At 41.1% G+C, this 19,448-nt stretch overlaps 1 protein-coding gene and 1 long non-coding RNA gene across 3 annotated transcripts in view; one reads left to right on the top strand and one right to left on the bottom strand.

Moving 5' to 3' along the window:
- The window catches only part of GIPC2 (GIPC PDZ domain containing family member 2), a 327,817-nt gene extending 316,113 nt beyond the window's left edge, over positions 1 to 11,704 (bottom strand). For both annotated transcript variants that reach the window (XM_087866035.1, XM_045801946.2), the window contains exon 1: positions 11,465 to 11,704. In XM_087866035.1, the coding sequence (XP_087722161.1) occupies positions 11,465 to 11,704 (240 nt within the window). The remainder of the gene's footprint in view (positions 1 to 11,464) is intronic.
- On the top strand, positions 11,675 to 18,955 carry LOC123795284 (uncharacterized). The gene is made up of 3 exons (XR_006780424.2): positions 11,675 to 11,803; positions 16,913 to 17,014; positions 17,205 to 18,955. It is a non-coding gene; the product is annotated as an uncharacterized LOC123795284 (long non-coding RNA).
- Positions 18,956 to 19,448: the final 493 nt, after the last annotated feature.

Here is a 19,448-nt window from a genome sequence, read left to right as displayed (position 1 = left end):
TTATAATCTTATATGGTCACTACTATCAACACTATTTTACGGAGGAGGAACAGAAACAGAGCAACCAGTAACTTGCCCACAATCTCAGAGATAATATGTGGCACTCCCAAACACTGAGCTATATGATCATTCAATGCTTCTAGACAGGGGGAAAGTTTAAGACTACAGCACAGAGGTGTTAAGAGTGACCACTTCACAAAGGGTTGTCCAGAAAAAAAGTACATACATGCTTTTATTTTCATCCTGCCTACCAAAGCTTTTGGGTCCCTTTTTCTTAAAATGCAAGAAACATGGATGTAAAAAAGAACCCTACTTTATAAGAGCTCGGAAAATAGACCAACAAATGCCCGAAGTACTCACTCTGGCTGGTACTGGTCATGGATTCAAGAAGTATCCATCTCATAGGCAGGAGGACTGGACTACAAGCTCCATAAGGGCAGGGGTTATGATCTGCTTTTGCTCTTGCTCACTGATGTATCTCAAGATTTGGAGCAGTGACTGGCAAAGTCAATAATCAAAAGGTCTTCTGATGAGATTGAACAGGCCTAATATGTATATCTTCTATTTTAAAACTATTATACTCTCTTGCTATAAATTCATAACATGTACAAATGAAAATATGCATTTTTATAGGATAAGCACCTCTTATTAAAGGGCATCAACCTTTTCCCAAGTACTTGGTTCTCTATACACATAGCAGGAAGATATACCTCCCCAATGGTTACTTTTGGAAGAATTAAAATTCTTGCTAGCATTCCAATGTAGTGAAGGAGTCCATCTGGCTCTGCCAAGCATATGGCTAGCAAGATTTATCTGGTATAAAGGGCCCCCAAATAGTTCTAGCCATATATTCAAAAGGTTGTAGAGAGACACCATTGCTTAACTGTACAGACAACAGAAACAGAACACAGAAGAGGCTTTTCAAAATGGGCTAGATTCTATTCCAGGAGTAATACTGAAGCCATCCTAAAAGGTAAAAATTTACCTATTTCTCCTGTGGATTTCATTAATTCAACCAGTAAAAATTTAAACTATACTTTTGATATTGTCTCATGGGTTGGGAGGGTGACTGGAAATCAAACCTCATCTGCTTAAGTCTTAAGATACAACTATCAATTAACAAAAAATACAATGGCAGGGGATGATAAGCTACACTACAGGGATGCAATCAGCAAAATACAAACTGAAAAACTACACAGAATAAACTACGTGGCTTCTTCAACAAATACATTGGAAGGGGAAAAAAGAGAATGGAAAGAAACCATGCATTAAAAAAAAAAAAAAAAAGGCAAGAAATTTAAAAGCAGCCAAAATTAAAGTATGGTGTTTAGGAAAGCACATTTAGGGGATAAAGCTTTTTTTTTTTTTTTTTTTTAAAGGGATTAGTTACCATAAGTCAGGATAGTGATTATTTGTGGGGGACAGATGGGAGGAGGTATTTGGAAGGTTCTGGGTTGGCAAGGATGGTTTTCTGACATGAACATAGTTACTAGGTTACATAGGAACATAGTTACTAGGATGTTCAACTTATCCGTTAAGTAGCACATTTGTTTCATGTGCTTTTATCTACTTGTTCTCTATTTAATAAAATTTTTTTTAATGGAGATTAAAAAAATATTGGCAGGGCACCTGGGTGGCACAGCGGTTAAGCGTCTGCCTTCAGCTCAGGGCGTGATCCCGGCGTTATGGGATCGAGCCCCACATCAGGCTCTTCTGCTATGAGCCTGCTTCTTCCTCTCCGACTGCCCCTGCTTGTGTTCCCTCTCTCGCTGGCTGTCTCTATCTCTGTCAAATAAATAAATAAAATCTTAAAAAAAAAAATATTGGCAAGTGTTGATAATTGTTGAAGCTGGGCACCTTGGAGGTATTACACTATTCTCTTTTCTTTTGCATGTATTTAGGTTTTCCATAATAAAAAGTTAAAAATGAAAAAAAAAATTTACTTCAAACTGCTCGTACCTGCCTAGAGCAGCTCTCAATCTCATGGAAAGGACAGTAAATCAACAGTTGTCATTCAGTCTGTTAGAGCTATGGAAGCTCAGAGGAGAGGCAAGAGGTTTCTTGAGGTGGGGGTGCAGATGGGGAAGGGGGGAGGCTCTGGGTAGGGACTCCTGAGTGTAAGTAAAAGTTCTTTAATTAAACAAGGAGGCCCTTAGACTGAGATGGTTCTAATACTTCAGCAGCCTATGTAAGCAAACCAAAATCTAAGCCCATAAATGCCTCAGGGTTAAGAATACAAAACCTAAGGGCGCCTGGGTGGCACAGCGGTTAAGCGTCTGCCTTCGGCTCAGGGCGTGATCCCGGCGTTCTGGGATCGAGCCCCACATCAGGCTCCTCCACTATGAGCCTGCTTCTTCCTCTCCCACTCCCTCTGCTTGTGTTCCCTGTCTCGCTGGCTGTCTCTATCTCTGTCAAATAAATAAATAAAATCTTTAAAAAATAATAATAAAAAAATATTAAAAAAAAGAATACAAAACCTAGAGATAACCAATCACAGTGAACTAGGCTTTCCTAAATAATGCAAACAAAAATTTTCTTTGCTTTAGTTTCCACATCTCTCTATAAAAAACCTTGCCCCTAGTTCCTATCTGTGGAACACTTTTAATCACTTCTGGTTTGGCACTGCTCAATTCCAATCAATTTTGCTCAAATAAACCCTTAAGATTTTTAATATACCTTAATTCATCTTTTAACACAGTTAACAGGAAAGGAGAAGGGGAAAGATTCCCAGGTACAGGGAAGAACAATGCATAAATATCAAGGGGGTAAGGGTATTGGGGGGTGGTGCATGGCTGGCTCAGTAGAGCACGCAACTCTTGATCTTGGGGTTGTGAGTTCAAGCCCCATGTTGGGTGTAAAGCTTACTTAAAAAATATATGCTAAAAAAGTCATAGGGAGCTGAATATAGTTTCATAGTCTGGACAGGTCATGGAAGAGAACTACCATTCCCCTAATTAAAGTAGTCTTCAGAATACCTGTCATGTCCACAATCCTCTCCAACGTGACTCCTTTAACTACCACTCACCTGCTTTTGTACCACATGCCCTACAGGCTGGACCAGAGATAAGCCCCTGATCCACAGCCTCACAGGCCCTGTCCCACCTGTTCTGTACCCAGACTTGCCAACATAGAGACTCTCAGGGAGTCTGAATTTGAGACACAATGGGGCACAGAAAGTAGAGCAGTAACAAAACAGACATAGATGAGGCAACAGAACTTTAAAGGAGCAAAATCAAAAGGATGAGAGGCATTAATCAGTCAAGAAGAGAAGTGGGGGGGGGAACGGGGAGGGGCAAGCTGAAATGGAAGGTGAAGGACAAACAGACTTGCTCTTAATTCTCCAAAGTCTAAAGCTACTGCTTTCACCTGGACAGCATGAAGGATTCTACAGTTGTCCATGGAACAGGACTACCCAGCTGCAGAAGCCATCCTGAGCTTCTTTACCTGCCTATACATCTTAATACAAACACATACAAATTGCCTAAAGTAATCTGAGTGTTCCATCCCTTGCAACCTGCAAGAGCCTTTCATGTCCACTCAGGATGGGAGTGGTGGGGGAGAGGGAAGGCAAAGAGACCAGCCATCAGCCTCTGATGTAGCAGGCTAGAAGAGTGGTTGGCCTCCACCCAGGGGTTCAGACTTTACTCTAGGATTGTTCACATGTTAACTTCAGGGGATTTCCAGCAAAAATCAACAGTTTTATTCATTCCTTATCTTCCTGATAGCAATGAGGTCTATAAGGCAGCTGCTTAGATTCTCCCACTTCTCAAAATAACTTATTGGTTTTTGTTTTGAGTTTTTCATGTAAAAATGACGCTTAAGGGCCACCTGGGTAGCGCAGTCATTAGGTGTCTGCCTTCGGCTCAGGGCGTGATCCCGGCGTTAGGGGATCGAGTCCCACATCGGGCTCCTCCCCTGGGAGCCTGCTTCTTCCTCTCCCACCCCCCCTGCTTGTGTTCCCTCTCTCGCTGGCTGTCTCTGTCAAATAAATAAATAAATAAATAAATAAATAAATAAATAAAGCCCTCTTAAAAAAAAAAAAATGAAGCTTACCAAAAAAAAAAAAAAAAAAAAAAAAAAAGCCGATGCCCACGAGGGATAGTAAGCATATATAATGATCGTAATATATTTAGAACTTATCAGATGGTACTGTACAATTCCAGAAAATACCATCATATTAAACTTACAAAACAAACATAAAACAAACATAGCAAATGAATGCTGAATTGTATTCTACTTTTAAAACAGAAGTCAGGGATCAATCCGCTGCTGAAAAACATCTGAGTTCTTCTCATTGCTTACAGAATAAAATCTATACAGCTTCAAGGACATTTATAGCCTCACAATCTACATCTTCAGCTCCTACTGTATCCGCCATTTACTTTTATCAGACTTTCATGGAGCAGCTAAACCATCTAGCTACTCTAGAGACAAGATAGGGAAAAAAAAAAAGTCCAAGCCCTCCCACGTCCTGGGGGACAGAGGAAAAACTAAATTCAGCTCTGTGTGCTAATGCTATGTTAAAATCATGCAATAGTGGGTATTATACCTAATCTAGACTGATAGATTCACAAGGAAGGCTTCTTAGAGGAGGTAACCGTTGAGACTGGAGAGGTGAATAGGAGCTATTAGAAATGAGAACCGGGGCATCTAGGTGGCTCAGTCAGTTAAACATCGGACTTAATCTCAACTCAGGTCTTGATCTCAGGCTCATGAGTTCAAGCCCTGTGTTGGGTTCCACCCTGGGTGTGGAGCCTACTCAAAAAAAAAAAAAAAGAGAACAGTATGAGAAAATGCAGAGAAATGAACAGTTAAATATTCTGGAATATAGAGGGAGTGGTTAGGAGAGGAGATTAGAGCAGCAGGCACAGGACAGGACTCAAGAGGGAGGAATAGGAGACACTGTTTAGCTGAAGCAACTGAAAGTTGCTTAAATCTTGAGGGTAGGCCTTGTATATGGCATTGGTGCCTTATCAGAGGTTCCAGACAGATTACCAGCCCTTCCCCACTATGCAGGTACACAGCAAGAAGGTGCCAACAATGAACCAGGAAGGGGGCCCTCATCAGAAGGAAGTCATGCACCAGCCTCTATAACTGAATAAGAAGTAACTGGGAGCCCTAAAGGTTTCTAAAAGGTATGACCAGACCATCAAAATATTAAAATAGAAGATGGGCAGGATCAGGAAAATCATATTCAAGGTGCCTCTTTAGAGTCAGCACTGTAATAATCCAACAGTAATAACTGTCAATGCCCTCCAGCCAAGGACACCAGGATTTCTCACCTCTAGTTTGTGGTTCCTTGCATCAAGGGAGACAGCATCCCGTGGGGAACCACCACTTACCGCCTGAGTAAAAGGATGATGGAAAGGATTCGGGAGTATGTGCAAGGAAACATGGGTTTGCTCTGAATAGGGTACCATCAGGAAGTGGGCCAATTCTAGGACTAGCTTAGTAAACCTATCTCTAAGGTGGGAGAAGTTATCAAAGCTAAAGCTAGGATTACTGAAGGAACAGCAGTCATTTGTATCAGTCACCTGGTCTGAGGGGCAAGGCAGACACCTGGTCATTTCTGGGGTGTGAACAATGTTCAGGTTTTGGTTTCTGTCCAGACATGATTACAGAGAGGTGTTTTTTATTTTGTTTGGGTTTTTTTGTGGTTAAGATTTTTAAGTTTTATTTAAGTAATCTCTATACCCAATGTGGGGCTCAAACTCACAACCCTGAGATCAAGAGTCACATGCTCTTCCGACTGAGCCAGCCAGGCACCCCCAGGGTAGTCTTACTTTTGACTTGCACCATCAGTCACAGAATGATCTTATCGGATTTTGATGTTCTGTGAAACCATTTATGCCCAAGAGAAGAATGCCAGCTTCCAGATGGCAGGGGCTGCTCTTCTCACTCTTACACTCTTCCTATTCAGTTCTGTTGGGCTTGCTTCACAGTCCTCATAGCTCAATGGTAAAAGTCACACTGGATTCCCAAATTCCTTCATTTGGTGTGTTTTTGTTGTTGTTCCTAGGAGGGACCATATGCAAGTCAGTGAACCTCATTTTGCTCTAGTCTTCCGGGATTTCCCATTTGTGAAGCAGAAAGACACAGTTCCACTTGCCAATTATCTGCACTGCTGGGAAACGATAAAGTGTGCAGTGCAGTTCATGTTCTCCAGAAGTGCCACGTAAATACAGAATATTGACTTTCACAAGAGCTCACTGCTGATGCCAGCAACTTGAAAAAAAGAAAGCAGTTTCTGGGAAGCTTTACAAGGCAGCTCCCCATACACTAATTCAGCTAGGAAGCAATTCTGCTTGTAAACAGAGCCTCCAACTTCATAACTTCTGGAATTTTTAAAGATGCAAGAATTGCACCCAAGTCTTAGTTTCTATACTTTTCATATTCAGTGTCCATACTGCACCTTCCTACTCCCCACCCCCTTCAAGGTATGTATGATGCTCCTCATTCCTACCTCCATCAAAAGCTAGTCTCTCTTCGCACCGCAGTAGGAAAAGTTAACATCTACATTAAGGTATTATTGTAACTGGTACGAAAGCTGCATACTAAAGCTACAGGATTTTAACTGTGTGAAGATTCTTCTATTCAATGAATATTTGAGCTCCAATCATGCTTTAGGTACGGTTTTAGGGCCTTTGGGACTATATCAGTAAACAAAATAGACAAAATCCTTGTCTTTGTGGAGCTTATATTCTACTACATGGGAGAGGGAAAAAAATAAGTTAAATATACATAGGATGTTAGTATGCTATGGAGGAAAATTAAGTGAGGAGGGGAATTTTAAATGGGACAATCAGTACCAGCCTGAGAAAGGTGATATTCGAGCAGACAGAGAAGGAACAGCATTCTGCAGGAAGGTTCTGGTAAAGACAACAGCCCTAAGGCTCCAAAGTTCAAGGAATAGCTAGGAGGCCAGACTGGCTGGAGAAGAAGGAATAAAGATATTAGAGAGGTAACAGGGCCTGTACCCACTGTAAGATTTCGGCTTTTGCTCTAAGTGAGATGGGGAGCTATCAGAGTTTTGATTAGACAGAGGAGATACAGGATTTGTCTCCCTGGAGGCAGCAACTTTTGAGTTTTGCTAGGAAAGAGAAATAGGGTAACAGGAGGAGATAAGGGGGGGTGAAAAGGGAAGATTTGTTGAGAGAAATCACAGCATGATTGTTATTTATAAACTGGTGTATATAAAGCTTGAAATTAAAACCACAATTCCCAAATTAAAATCTGATCTTCCCTAGAATACTGCTTTATTGGACTGCCTTATGTATCGAGAAAGAAGAGGCTACATTTGCTTGACCCATTCATTGATTTAGTATTATATATATGAACAAATATAACCAAGTTAAAGGAAAAAAAAATTTTTTTTGAGATTTTATTTGTCAGAGAAAATGAGAAAGAGCACACACGCACACAAGCAGGGGGAGCGACAGGCAGAGGGAGAAGCAGGCTCCCCGCCCAGCAGGAAGCCTGATGCAGGACTCTATCCTGGGACCCTGGATCATGACCTAAGCCAAAGGCAGATGCTTAACCAAGTGAGATACCCAGGCATCCCATTAATTTCTGAAATCATTAAAGAAACTGAGCTTTCATTTCGTGGACACGTGAAGTATCTAACTACAAAACTGATTTCCTAAAAAGCCTGTTTGAATAACCGTTTTCTACAGTCTTTCCACATAATAGAAAACTAAGAAAACATGTCATGGCACAAACTCCTGCCAAACAATCACAGTGCTCACATATTCAAAATGCCCCTTCAACAAATGTTACGACTGAAGCTCAAGAGTTTAAAGATCAATTCCTTGGGGCGCCTGGGTGGCTCAGTCGTTAAGCGTCTGCCTTCAACTCAGGGCGTGATCCCGGCGTTCTGGGATTGAGCCCCACATCAGGCTCCTCTGCTGGGAGCCTGCTTCTTCCTCTCCCACTCCCCCTGCTTGTGTTCCCTCTCTCGCTGGCTGTCTCTCTGTTGAATGAATAAATAAAATCTTTGAAAAAAAAAAATCAATTCCTTTGTATAACCTGAATATTTTAAAAGATGATATTAAACTTTTTGTAAAAGTGTCCCTGCATTTACAAAAGTTAACTGCTCTTTTAGGCAAGATTTACTTTTTTTTCTTTTTACTGAATTGCTCATTTAGTTGTTTAGAAAAAAAAAATCAGCTCAAAGGGATTTCTGCATAATTGGCCATCTGTTTCAAGGTAGTGATCACAGGCTGCACCCTGAAAGTGATTCATTGCTTAGATTCATAGTTTCCTTAGCTTCCTCCTTCAGGGACCTTGAAATAGGTGAAATCCAAATTAGTTTCACAACAGCATTTTTTTTTTTTTGAGGCAATATTTTTGTGGTGGGGTCTGAGGCTTCAGTTGAAAAGACCCTTTGTTTTAAAAAAGAAGTTTTCCTGGGTTTGTATTTGAAATTTTGAATGCAGTTACCAAGAACCTCACAGCTGCTATGTAATGGACGTGGAACCAGGAAACCTGCATTCAAATACTGGCCCTGCCCCATACCAGCTCAGTGACTCTGCTTAACTTCTCAGAGCCTCATTTAGCTTTATAAAATGAAAAGAACCCCTACCTCAGTGCTATAGTGAAGGTAGAAAGACCACACTATACACTTACATGCCGAGCACAGTCATGGGCACATTATGAACTCCCAGTAAATCTGCCACACCTGAAATCAGGTCAGGCCAAGTCCTTCCCTTTCCCCACCTTCCCTTAGTAAAGAAGGTTCAACTCTTCATACAGAGCCATGCATAACCTTATAGCCACTGTTCTAGAAAAAGGCAGGAATTCTGAGCTGACAATTTATTGAACCTATTAAGGTGAGGAAATTTGTTTTGCTCCCACTGACAGCTCAAAACTTTATACCACAACTCCCCTTGCTGGGGGAATGAGACGAGAAATGGGGTCTGACCAGAGTGCATTTTAATAAATTACTTATTTCAAAATTAAACATTGAGATACTTAGGACATACTATACGATGATGACCAATACTCTATCCTGGATATATTCTTAATCCAATTGGAAAACTCGCATTAATGTTGGTTATATGCATAAGTATACATATATATATTTTTTTGAAGTTATAAAAATATATGAACTTTGATATAGCAGGATTATATTATCTCAGAATTTTATCTCCTAATTCAGTGCATTGGAAACTGAAAACACTGACAATGGTTGCCAAGCTATCACAGACACCCTGGAAAACTTGGGAAGCAATACAGAATAGAAGTTCATAGAATTTGCGGGGAGCCTGGGCGGCTCAGTCAAGTGTCTGCCTTCAGCTCAGGGCATGATCCCGGCGTTCTGGGATTGAGCCCCACATCAGGCTCCTCCACTGGGAGCCTGCTTCTTCCTCTCCCACTCCCCCTGCTTGTGTTCCCTCTCTCGCTGGCTGTCCGTCAAATAAAATAAAATCTTTAAAAAAAAAGAAGAAAAAGAAGTAGTTCATGGAATTTGAACTCAGAAAACAAAAAACAAACACACCTGGGCTTAAAACCAGGCTCTGCTACTAATTACGTATAATTTTGAAAAGTTTGTGAACCTCAAAGCCTATTTCCTCTCTGAAGCAGTGATATCAATATTTTTTTCAGGAATTAAGTGCATTGAAAAAATCATGCACCTTGAGCTCAGAATGAGAAGGCTATTAACGCAAAGCAACTAAATCTGGAGTCCCTAGTTGTAGAAGAGACATTTAAAGTCGTCAGTTAAGTATGCTAACAAGCTCACTTAGCTTAGAAACCAGAAGATCCAAGTTTGAATAACATCCCAGATATTTTCTTGCTAAGTATGTGACCTTATGCCAAGGCCCAATCACTTTTTGCCTCAGCTCCTTGCTTAACTGTTTGTAACTGGTATCACCAATACCTATTTGTTAAGCATGGACCATGTACCATGTAATCTGGTGAGTTTATATATGAACTCCAGTTTTTACAACCCTTCAAGGTAGACGTTCATATCTGGGTTTCGTTCTTTTTGTTTTTTGATTGTTTTTCAAGATTTGTATTTTTAAGTAATCTCCACACCCAACGTGGGGCTACAACTCACCACCCAGAGATCAAAAGTCACAGGCTCTACCAACTGAGTTAGCCGGGCACCCCCTTTCTCCTCTGTTTTATACATGGCTGAGATTGAGGGAAGTTAAACCTGTTCAAAGCCACACAGACAGTAAGTGGTAGAACCTGGATTCACATCCAGGCTTAGGTGTCTCCAAATCCTGTCCTTAGCTACCCAGTGAACTACATGCCACCTGCCTCTCCTAGGGGGAAAAAAAATACTAATAAAAAAGGACATTATTCCCGTGAAAGTGTTTTTTAATTGAAATGTCCTGTACGAACATGAAATACTGTTACTATTCCAGGTCAATATAAATAATTCACAAAATCGGTTTGTGATTTGCCCCTCAGTGCCTGGGAACCCTGAAAGAACAAAAGGTTACACTTCAAGCTCTTTTCCATCTCTTGGAATTTTGCCGCGACCTCAATTTTACTTGAGCAGACCTGATAACATTAAAGAACAAAAATCCAAGTGCAGCTCTGTGCCATTCAAAGACAGCTCTCTGCACTCCCTGGAGTCCACGGCAACAGCTCACGCTTTTCCTTGAAATGTGGACAAAATACTTCCTTGGGCTAACTTCTCTTAGATCTGCAGTTCGCTCGTGTAAGCATAAATAAAGTAGTCCCACAAACATCCACGTAAACTAGTGCTTTCTACATCACGCCCACAGCAAACTCCAGTTCCAGGCACGCATGCTATCTAATTAATGCGAAGTTCAGCCCCTTTTAAAGGACAGGATGTAAAATTTAGAGCCGATTTTCCCTCTTTGAAAGTTGTTAACTAAAATCCCATAGCGTTAGATATAATTCTCTTCCGTTAGGCACCTTTGGTATAATCAACTTCTTGGGAATACCACCAAAGGGACGCTGGTGTTTGGCGCGAGACATCTGACGGGCTAAGTGGACCCCAGCTTGCTATCACCTGGCAGGCACTTTTCTCGCTCTTCCTTACTCTGGGAGATGCTCAGCGTGACCCTCTCCACCGAGCAGAGAAAGGAGAGCAAAGTCCAGATGAAGTGGAGGGTGTTAACTTGCCCAGTCAGATCTCCACTCTGGGGAGGCTCCCAGGCAAGTAAAGCATACTCATTTGCATGAGGAAGAAAAGTCGCCCCCGGTTTCCCAGAAGCCAGGAGCCTCGGGAACGCGACTTTTTCGGGACCCGGACTTACCTTTGCCCTCCTCACTTCGCCCGGGGCGCTGCAAACAGACTCGACGCCGCCTCGGACCTGGGACTCAGCGCCACTGAGCCCTGCCAGCCCCCGCCAATTTAAGCCGGCCCGGCACTTGGGCTAGGCGGGGGGCGCGCGAGAGGAGGGGGCGGGAGCCGCACGAGGGGGGCGGGCTCGCGAGAGGAGGGGCGGGCGCGCGCGCCAGGCTGAGCTGAGCACCTATCCCCTACCTCAGACTCCGAGATCTCAAACACTCCCGCGATCTTGGCGTAGAGCTCCCGGATGCTGGTGAAATCCTCCACTCGGCCCGTGGGGCTGCCGTGGGCTAGCTGCGTGTAGAAAACAGGCTTACGTGTGGGAGGCGGGGGGTCCGGGAGGCTGTCGCCGCCCGCGCCCCGCTGCTCGACCTTCACCAGCTGGGCGGCCTCCTTGGACTTGGCTTTCATCTTTCTCCGCAAGCCCAGGGGCATGTTGCCTGGCTGAGGGCGGAGGCCCACCTGCACTGCCGACCGCCTCCTCTCCCGCTGGATGTCGCGGACTTTGCGCTCTTGCCCCGGGGCTGCGCGCAGGTAAATGCAGCCGCTGGGCCAATGGCAGAGGTGCTTCCGCCTGGCCGCGCCGGGTCAGGGCCCCCCTCCTCTGCTGCGAAGAGAGGCACCTGGACCGCAGCGGCCACCTGCCCGCCCTCCGGGGAGAGGAAAAGTTGGGCCCATTCCCGCATCTAATCTCCCCGGGTTCTCTCCCCGCCTTTTAAAAAAAAAAAAAAAAAAGGTCTCGATGTCCGTAAAAGCCTTGAGATGCTGAAGCTAGAGAACAACACGTCTAGAACACAAACGCGGTGGCTTTTCTGGTGCTTTTCACTGATCTGAGGTAGGCACTCACACAGGATTGGGCCACCGGGAACAGGGATTTAGGTAGAAGTCAGCCTTCGTCAGCCTTCTCTGCGCCTCACCCTGGGAAAGTTTTGAGTTTGGTGCCGCTTCAATTCATAGACGCTCTAAGCCGGCCCTAAGCGCCTCTCAGTAACCCTTTTTACTCGCTATGGGCAGTTGTCTCTCCCAAATGTTCAGCGCTCTCCCCAAGTCATGTGCAACACCCCCAACCTTCTTGGTCCCTGTAGAGGACCCTGCCCCTTATTCTACAGAGAAAATCGAAGCCATTCCGTTCAGTGTGTGAGCTCCCTCAATTCCCCACCCCTCTGTATAACGATACCCACCTCCCGTCTCCCAACTCCGAAGAAATCTTTCAGTTTGACCCTTGCACTGATCTTTTCACTCTTCTAGGATCTCTTTTTTTTTAATTCCAGTATAATTAACGTATAGTGTTACGTTTCAGGTGTACAATATAGTGATTCAACGATTGTTAGGATCTCTATTTTTAAGCTACCTGTTGGCTCTTGCCTTTCTCCCCATCTGGTGCCACTCACTGGGGGGTCGGAAGCCCAAATCTTTTTCGACTGTTTTCAAGTACTACCTTTGCAGTGGCCTCTAGCTACATCTGCACAACAAAGCAAAAATAATCTTGAGTTATAGGCTGCTTTTCCTCACTTCCCCCTTTGCTCTTAGGCTCACTGTGATCAGACTTTGCCCCCACACTCCACTGAAATTGCTTGTGCTCTGATCTATTCTTAATCCTCAGATATGATTAACTCTTTTCAGTCGTTATCCTACTTGACCTTTCAGAGTATCTGACTGCACTGACCATTTCATTCTTAAAACATGCCTCTGTTTTGACGTACCTCTCTCCCTGTTAGCTAACTGCTACTTTCCAGGAACTGTTTTCTCTAAGGCTATTATTTTTCTTGGCCACTTCTCTTACTCTGCATGCTCTCCCTGAATGACCACATCTGTTCTCTTGGTTCCAGCAGATGTTGTTGACCTCTAAATTTATATCTGCAGCTCAGTCTACCACAAAGAAAATGTACTGCAAGAAACTCAAAATGAGATTTTATAAACTCATCCTTTTCACTCAAAGCATTTTTTTTTTACTCCTGAGTTCAGAAATAGGATAATGTACTCAGTAACCCAAACCAGACATCTTTGAGTTATCATATAAAACTTTTTCCCCATCTCTCACATCAATTCAGTCCTAAAAATCCATGTTTCTCAAATTAAGGTTAGCAGATGTCCTGTGGGAGGGGAGGAGGGGATCTATTAATTCTTTAGGATAGTTTTAATATTTTTGTTTTATGTTATGTTCTATGACTTAAAAATTAGTATAAACATATTCCAGTTCATATGAGCTTTAAAAATCAATATAAACATATTCTGGTTCATACTCCCTGAAAATGGAATACTGCGACAGGATCTCAGAGCTTGAATTTGCCTTTGTGTTTATGATTGCTATAGCACCAAATAATATTACTTGGTTTTGTGCTGAGAAGAGTAGAGAAAACCTAATGTATAAATAATGCATTCCTATCAAGTGAACGCCAAATAACTTCACAAAATATTGTATGATTGAAAAGCTCGCTGAAGTTTGATTAAAGTAGGAAGAGAAGTGAGGGTATGTGGCAGGGTATGTGGCAGGTATATTTTCAATATCCAAGCAGTGCGAGGGAAAACAAGAGGGTGTGAAATTAAGAAAAACTTCAAAGAACGCTTTTAAATAAAAGTGTCAAATAAAATATCAAAGAGAGCAAAAGTATTGGCCTATGGTGGAAAGGTTGGATTCTACAGCCTTTCAATTACCTTTAATTTCTAAATTCTATCTTTCTTTGCCTTGAGGCTTACATTAACTTCACTTTCATGGACAATCTCGCTTAAGGAACCAGCTGTATTAGCCATAGTCCCAGAAGAAAATAGATGGTACACTCAAATTAAGAATATTTGGTGATGGTTTGACAAAGGGACTGGGCAGGTGGTGGTCAAGATATACTCATAACACATAGTATTGTATCCCAGGGCCATTTCTATCCCAAAGTCCAAAGTAGTGAGGAATTAAAAAGTTCTGTAGACAAAAACACCTTGAGAGGACCTGTGACTTTTGTTTGAAGGAAGTTCCTAGCCAGAGGCAAACCAGAAGAAAAGCAGCTGAGGAAAGGAACAGCCTGACCCAATATTCTTAGACCTGAGCAAAAGGAGCCCCTGTTCCAGCCCTCCTCCAGAGGCACAAAACCCTACAAGGTATGGAGTCCACAGAGTCAAGGGGCTGTGGCCATCTGCAAGTCATGCTGTCCCTTCTAGACCATGCTCTGGATACCCAGGATCCTGGATTTCTCTGCCAAGGTGGCCCCAAGTCTCCTTCCAGAAACTGTGTAGGCTTTCCTAAGGTACAGGCAGCCAGCACTGCTGGTGGGCACAACCTGCCTGAGGGTAGTCAATGAGCAGCTCTTTGCCAAGGAAAGTCAGTGGGAGGAGGCGAAACTGGGTAAGAAAATAATAGGTAGACTGCAGGGAGAGACCCGTTTCTCCCCATGTTCCTAATTTCTAGTGTCAAACTCTGATGAACTGAGGAACTCTAAATTTGTACTTCACCTTTTGGATCATTGTGAAAAAATATTGGTTAAAATAGAAGGATAGAGGGGCGCCTGGGTGGTGCAGTCAGTTAAGCATCCGACTCTTGGTTTCAGCACAGGTTGTGATCTCAGGGTCATGAGATCAAGCCCCACATAGGGCTCTGCGCTCAGTACAGAGTCTGCTTGAGATTCTCTCTCCCTCTCCCTGCCCTTTCTGATCATGCTCTCTCTCTAAAATGAGTAAGTCTTCTTAAAAAAAAATAGAAGGATAGATCATATATTATTTGACAATTTGTTTTTTAAGCAATTAGTTTTCAATGGTTAAGATATGGTATCTGGGCCTCCATTTGTACTCTTGCCCTAAGCCCCACAAATTTGCCTACCCTGACCTCATTCTCCTCCCTCCCTCAGATGACCTATTCTGAGTCAACGCTAAATCAGATGCCAGAGGAAAGAAAGTCTTTGTTGATATGTCCCAGGCTACAGATGCCACCGGGAAAAAATTTTAAAAATGAAAGTCAATCTAGAGAGACTGGCACACCAGCCCACCTAATCCCTCACTTTCCTGAATTCCTAAAGTACAATCTAATGTTCTAGAAATAGCTCTTTACAAGAGTATTGTATTTGCATAGATGCTGACTTTTTCACATATGGTAAATTCTCTACATACCACACAGTTCCTTGATGGTAGAAACCATGTTTTGTATTCCTCTTTAGTATCCTCTCCAGATTCTCACATATTGTTATGTATATAACGGATATCAGTAAATATGACTGATAAAATAAATTGACCTTACTACCTAAAATAAGTGAATTAACTTCAATTAATCAAAAGTATAAAGTCTGCACTTTATGGGGCGCCTGGGTGACTCAGTCAGTTAAGCATCTGCCTCCAGCTCAGGTCATGATCTCAGCGTCCTGGGATCGAGTCCCACATTGGGCTCCCTGCTCAGCGGGGAGACTGCCTCTCCCTCTCCCTCTGCTGCCCCCCCCACCCCCGCTTGTGTTCTCTCCCTCACTGTCAAGTAAATAAATAAAAAAATCTTAAAAAAAAAAAAAAAAAGTCTGCACTTTACATTAAGACTTACAGTTCAACCCAGGTTATTGATCTACAGTATTTCCATTCAGTAGCATTTGGCATTTCTAACAGCTTAAAAATATCAACTATAAAATCAAATATGAATGAGTCATAAAAAATTCTAAGATTAAATTAACAACCTTAAAGGCCTGCCAAAAGCAATAATATTAACTTGTTTATAAGAAAACATGTAGTCATCAAATGAATCAGAGATAAGTTTGCTAATTTGTTTTGCTCAGCAAATATAGCCTCTAATTACAACCTGTCAGATTAGGTATGCCGAAGAACCATACACTGTCCACCCCTCCCCAGCAATGTCCCCTCCCCCATTCCAGTTATATATGTGTCCAGTAAGCAAATACGTGAGAGAAAATAAACAGGATTTGTTAAGCCATATGCAGTTTTCCCTGGAACTAAAGATAGCATGCTTTATAGTTGCGTGGCAACAATGAACAACTAAAGATGACAAGTGGGCAAGGAAATAACTCTTATGTAGCTGAAATTCAAGTAAATTTTGTTAGGAATAATTGGAAATAGAGAACTAGAAAGTGGGAAGAGGAAAAAGAGGTAAAGTGATACAGTGGGAGGAATAAAGTTAGTAATCAATAATAAGTAAGTGTTCACTGAGCACCTACTGTGTGTCTGGCTTAATACCCAGTAATTTTTGTTTTGTTTTGTTTAGCTAAATTGGTCATATTTTTTCTAGTGATTATTTGCTGTTTCTCATACATTAATTTGGAACTCGCAACTTGGCTAAATAAGTTAATGTGAATTAAAACTTTAAGTAAACAGCATACCCTGAGACCCACAAGATAAGACATAAAGTTAGGATAACATCTATTTCATATCTCTCAGAGTCACTGCAAAACTATGAGAAGAAAAACAGTGCTCTAAGTGAATTTATGAAAGATAAATGCCTCAGGGATTCAGAGGGGGGCGTTAATACCCTTAAAGGGGCTTCAAGGATATCAGTAGGACTAGCTACAGTGGGTACTTAGTGTGCGTATGAATTATGAGTGATGGAGGAGACAGTTATCTAAAATGCAGATGTCCAGGCTCCATCCTAAGATACTCTGATTCATCAGGGATGGGCTCCAGCAATCCACATTTTCTCATATCTACCCCCACATAATTCTCATACAGGTAATCTGCAGAGCATATTATATGAGTAGATGACAGCAGACATTACATCTTGGAGGAGCTGGGCAACAGAAAGGAGCATGGAGAAGGATAAGGCCATTCTAGGTGGGTACTCGATTACAAATTGTTTCAGTAGGGTCGTCTTTCCTGTACGTGATCAAACATAATTCTTTGGAGGTCTTAATTTATTGACTTTTACTATTTTTCAGTAACATTTCCTTACACAAGTAAAATGATGAATGAGAATGTTTGTGCACTTGGTAGCACAGTATTTTATATACATTATCTTGTCCAGGGGTACTTGGAAGAAGCCCTCAGGCATGGAGTCCAAATTACTCTGCATCACCAAGGTTATGGTAAATAAAACAGTGGAAAAAAGCAAGAACAGATGTGAATGGTAAGCTAATTTAACAAATTCTATAATAACATACATATGGAAGAGCTGCATGGAACTTAGCAGCCACATACAAAAGTCATGTATTTTACTCATTTAAGAACTATATACAAAACTGAAAATAGTAGGAGTAATTAGTTGACACACAAGCCTTTGAGGACTCTTTCAGAGTTGGGCAAATAATTTCTTTCATACAGAACCCAAAAGAGTAGACAGAGTAAAACATACCTTCAGTAAAAGCAGTAACCTAAATAATCTTTTGAAAATAATTATTATGGTAGTTTTAAGATCAAGAGATAGTAAAAACAAAAAGATATGATTTCTCTAAGGAAAAATATCTCACCTAGGAGTAGAAATTCTGGAGTAATTACATTACATCTCAAAAATATGAATGCTACAATCCATTCACTGCTGGAAAAATGTGAAAGATTGTCAGCACCTGAGAGTCATTAGCTGGTGATGAGATAATTGTCTCCAACTGTTCCATTTTTAAACTTATACATGGAAGTGATAGTTTCTCAAACATGGCCAAGCATTTTTCATTTTGTTCATTGATTTCATTGGAAAAATTATACTAATAAATATTATCCAAATATTTTGCCACAGTTGTTCATTAAAATTAGAACACTGAGGGGCGCCTGGGTGGCTCAGTCGTTAAGCATCTGCCTTCGGGTCAGGCGTGATCCCAGGGTCCTGGGATCAAGCCCCACATCAGGCTCCTCCGTTGGGAGCCTGCTTCTTCCTCTCCCACTCCCCCTGCTCTGTTCCCTCTCTCACTGGCTGTCCCTCTCTCTGTTAAATGAATAAATAAAATCTTTAAAAATAAATAAATTAATTAAAAATAAAATAAAATTAGAACACTGAATTTACCCAGAAAGTTTTTTAAATTAAGAATTTGATCTGTTAACTAATCATTATAACCTCAGTCATTTAAGATAACATAATTCAGGTTTTGCGATAATTTTATAATAGAGACAGGGCTGAAGTTTATATCTGCCAAGCAGGATGCAGAGAATGTTGATTAGCATGGCATAAATATAACCCGAAAATCCAAATGGAATTTTTAAGTGGGCATCCTGCTTTCCACTTTCCTTTCAAAAGTCAAGTAAACAAATAAAAATGGTGAGAGTTTATATGTTTTTAAAAAGGACAAAATCAGCCATGAGGGAATGTTCTACAGAGATAGTATAATGTCCTATACTTTCCACAACTGTTATAAATCAGGGAAGCCGTTCAGGATACCAGTTAAGTGCATGAGTTTTACATTAAGAGAACTGATTGAAGTCATCATGCAATTTATTATATAATAGTAGTCAACAATGATTTGGGGCAAATCTTTTCATCTCTCTTGGCTAATTTTTCATGCTTAAAGATATTTATTTCTTACAGTAAATAAGAGGGTTACATGAAATAACATCTGTAGATGAAGTGGCATTATATTCAGCACATAGTAAATAATTAAGAAATATTAGTTATTATTACACAACAGATATTCATAATGAAAATGAATGACATACTGTAAGATCCTGTAGTATCTTCTGAATCAAATATGTGTTCTGTGTTTGATAACAGTTTTCAAACAGCATATTTCATTGTACTCAGACTTTGAAAATAGGCTATCTGAACATGGTATATTTTAATTATTCGAAATAATCAGAACATTTTATTCCATTTTGGATTAAGAAAAGTGTATTCCATTTTGGATTAAGAAAAGTTGCTCTAAATTGTGAATATAAATTATAAGAGAAATATTAAAAAACACTTGCAATTCAATCATTTGAAAGTGTAACAGGAAATTTCACATTTGCCAATCACATTTTTATCTCCTCAAATTCTGAGGAGATAATAATAAAGTTTATTAAATGAAATCCTGAACTACATTTACTTAGCAAATGAGTATTTCAGGTTGTAAACTATAGCAGAAAGTAATCAAACAATCTTTATGATACATTGTATTTAATATTTAATTCAAAATAGTCTACTTCTGGAGCGTCTGACTGGCTCAGTTGGTAAAGCATGTGACTCTTGATCTCAGGATTGTGAGTTCAAGCCCCACATTGAGTGTAGAGCTTACTTAAATATTTTTTATTTTTTATTTATTTTTTTAAGATTATTTATTTATTTAGGGGCGCCTGGGTGGCACAG

This window comes from Ursus americanus, chromosome 12 (assembly GCF_024610735.1).
Source record: "Ursus americanus isolate L20-20 chromosome 12, mUrsAme1.1.p, whole genome shotgun sequence".
Lineage (NCBI taxonomy): Eukaryota > Metazoa > Chordata > Mammalia > Carnivora > Ursidae > Ursus > Ursus americanus.
The sequence above is the reverse complement of the archived record's forward strand: the minus strand, read 5'-3'. Positions and strand labels throughout refer to the sequence as shown.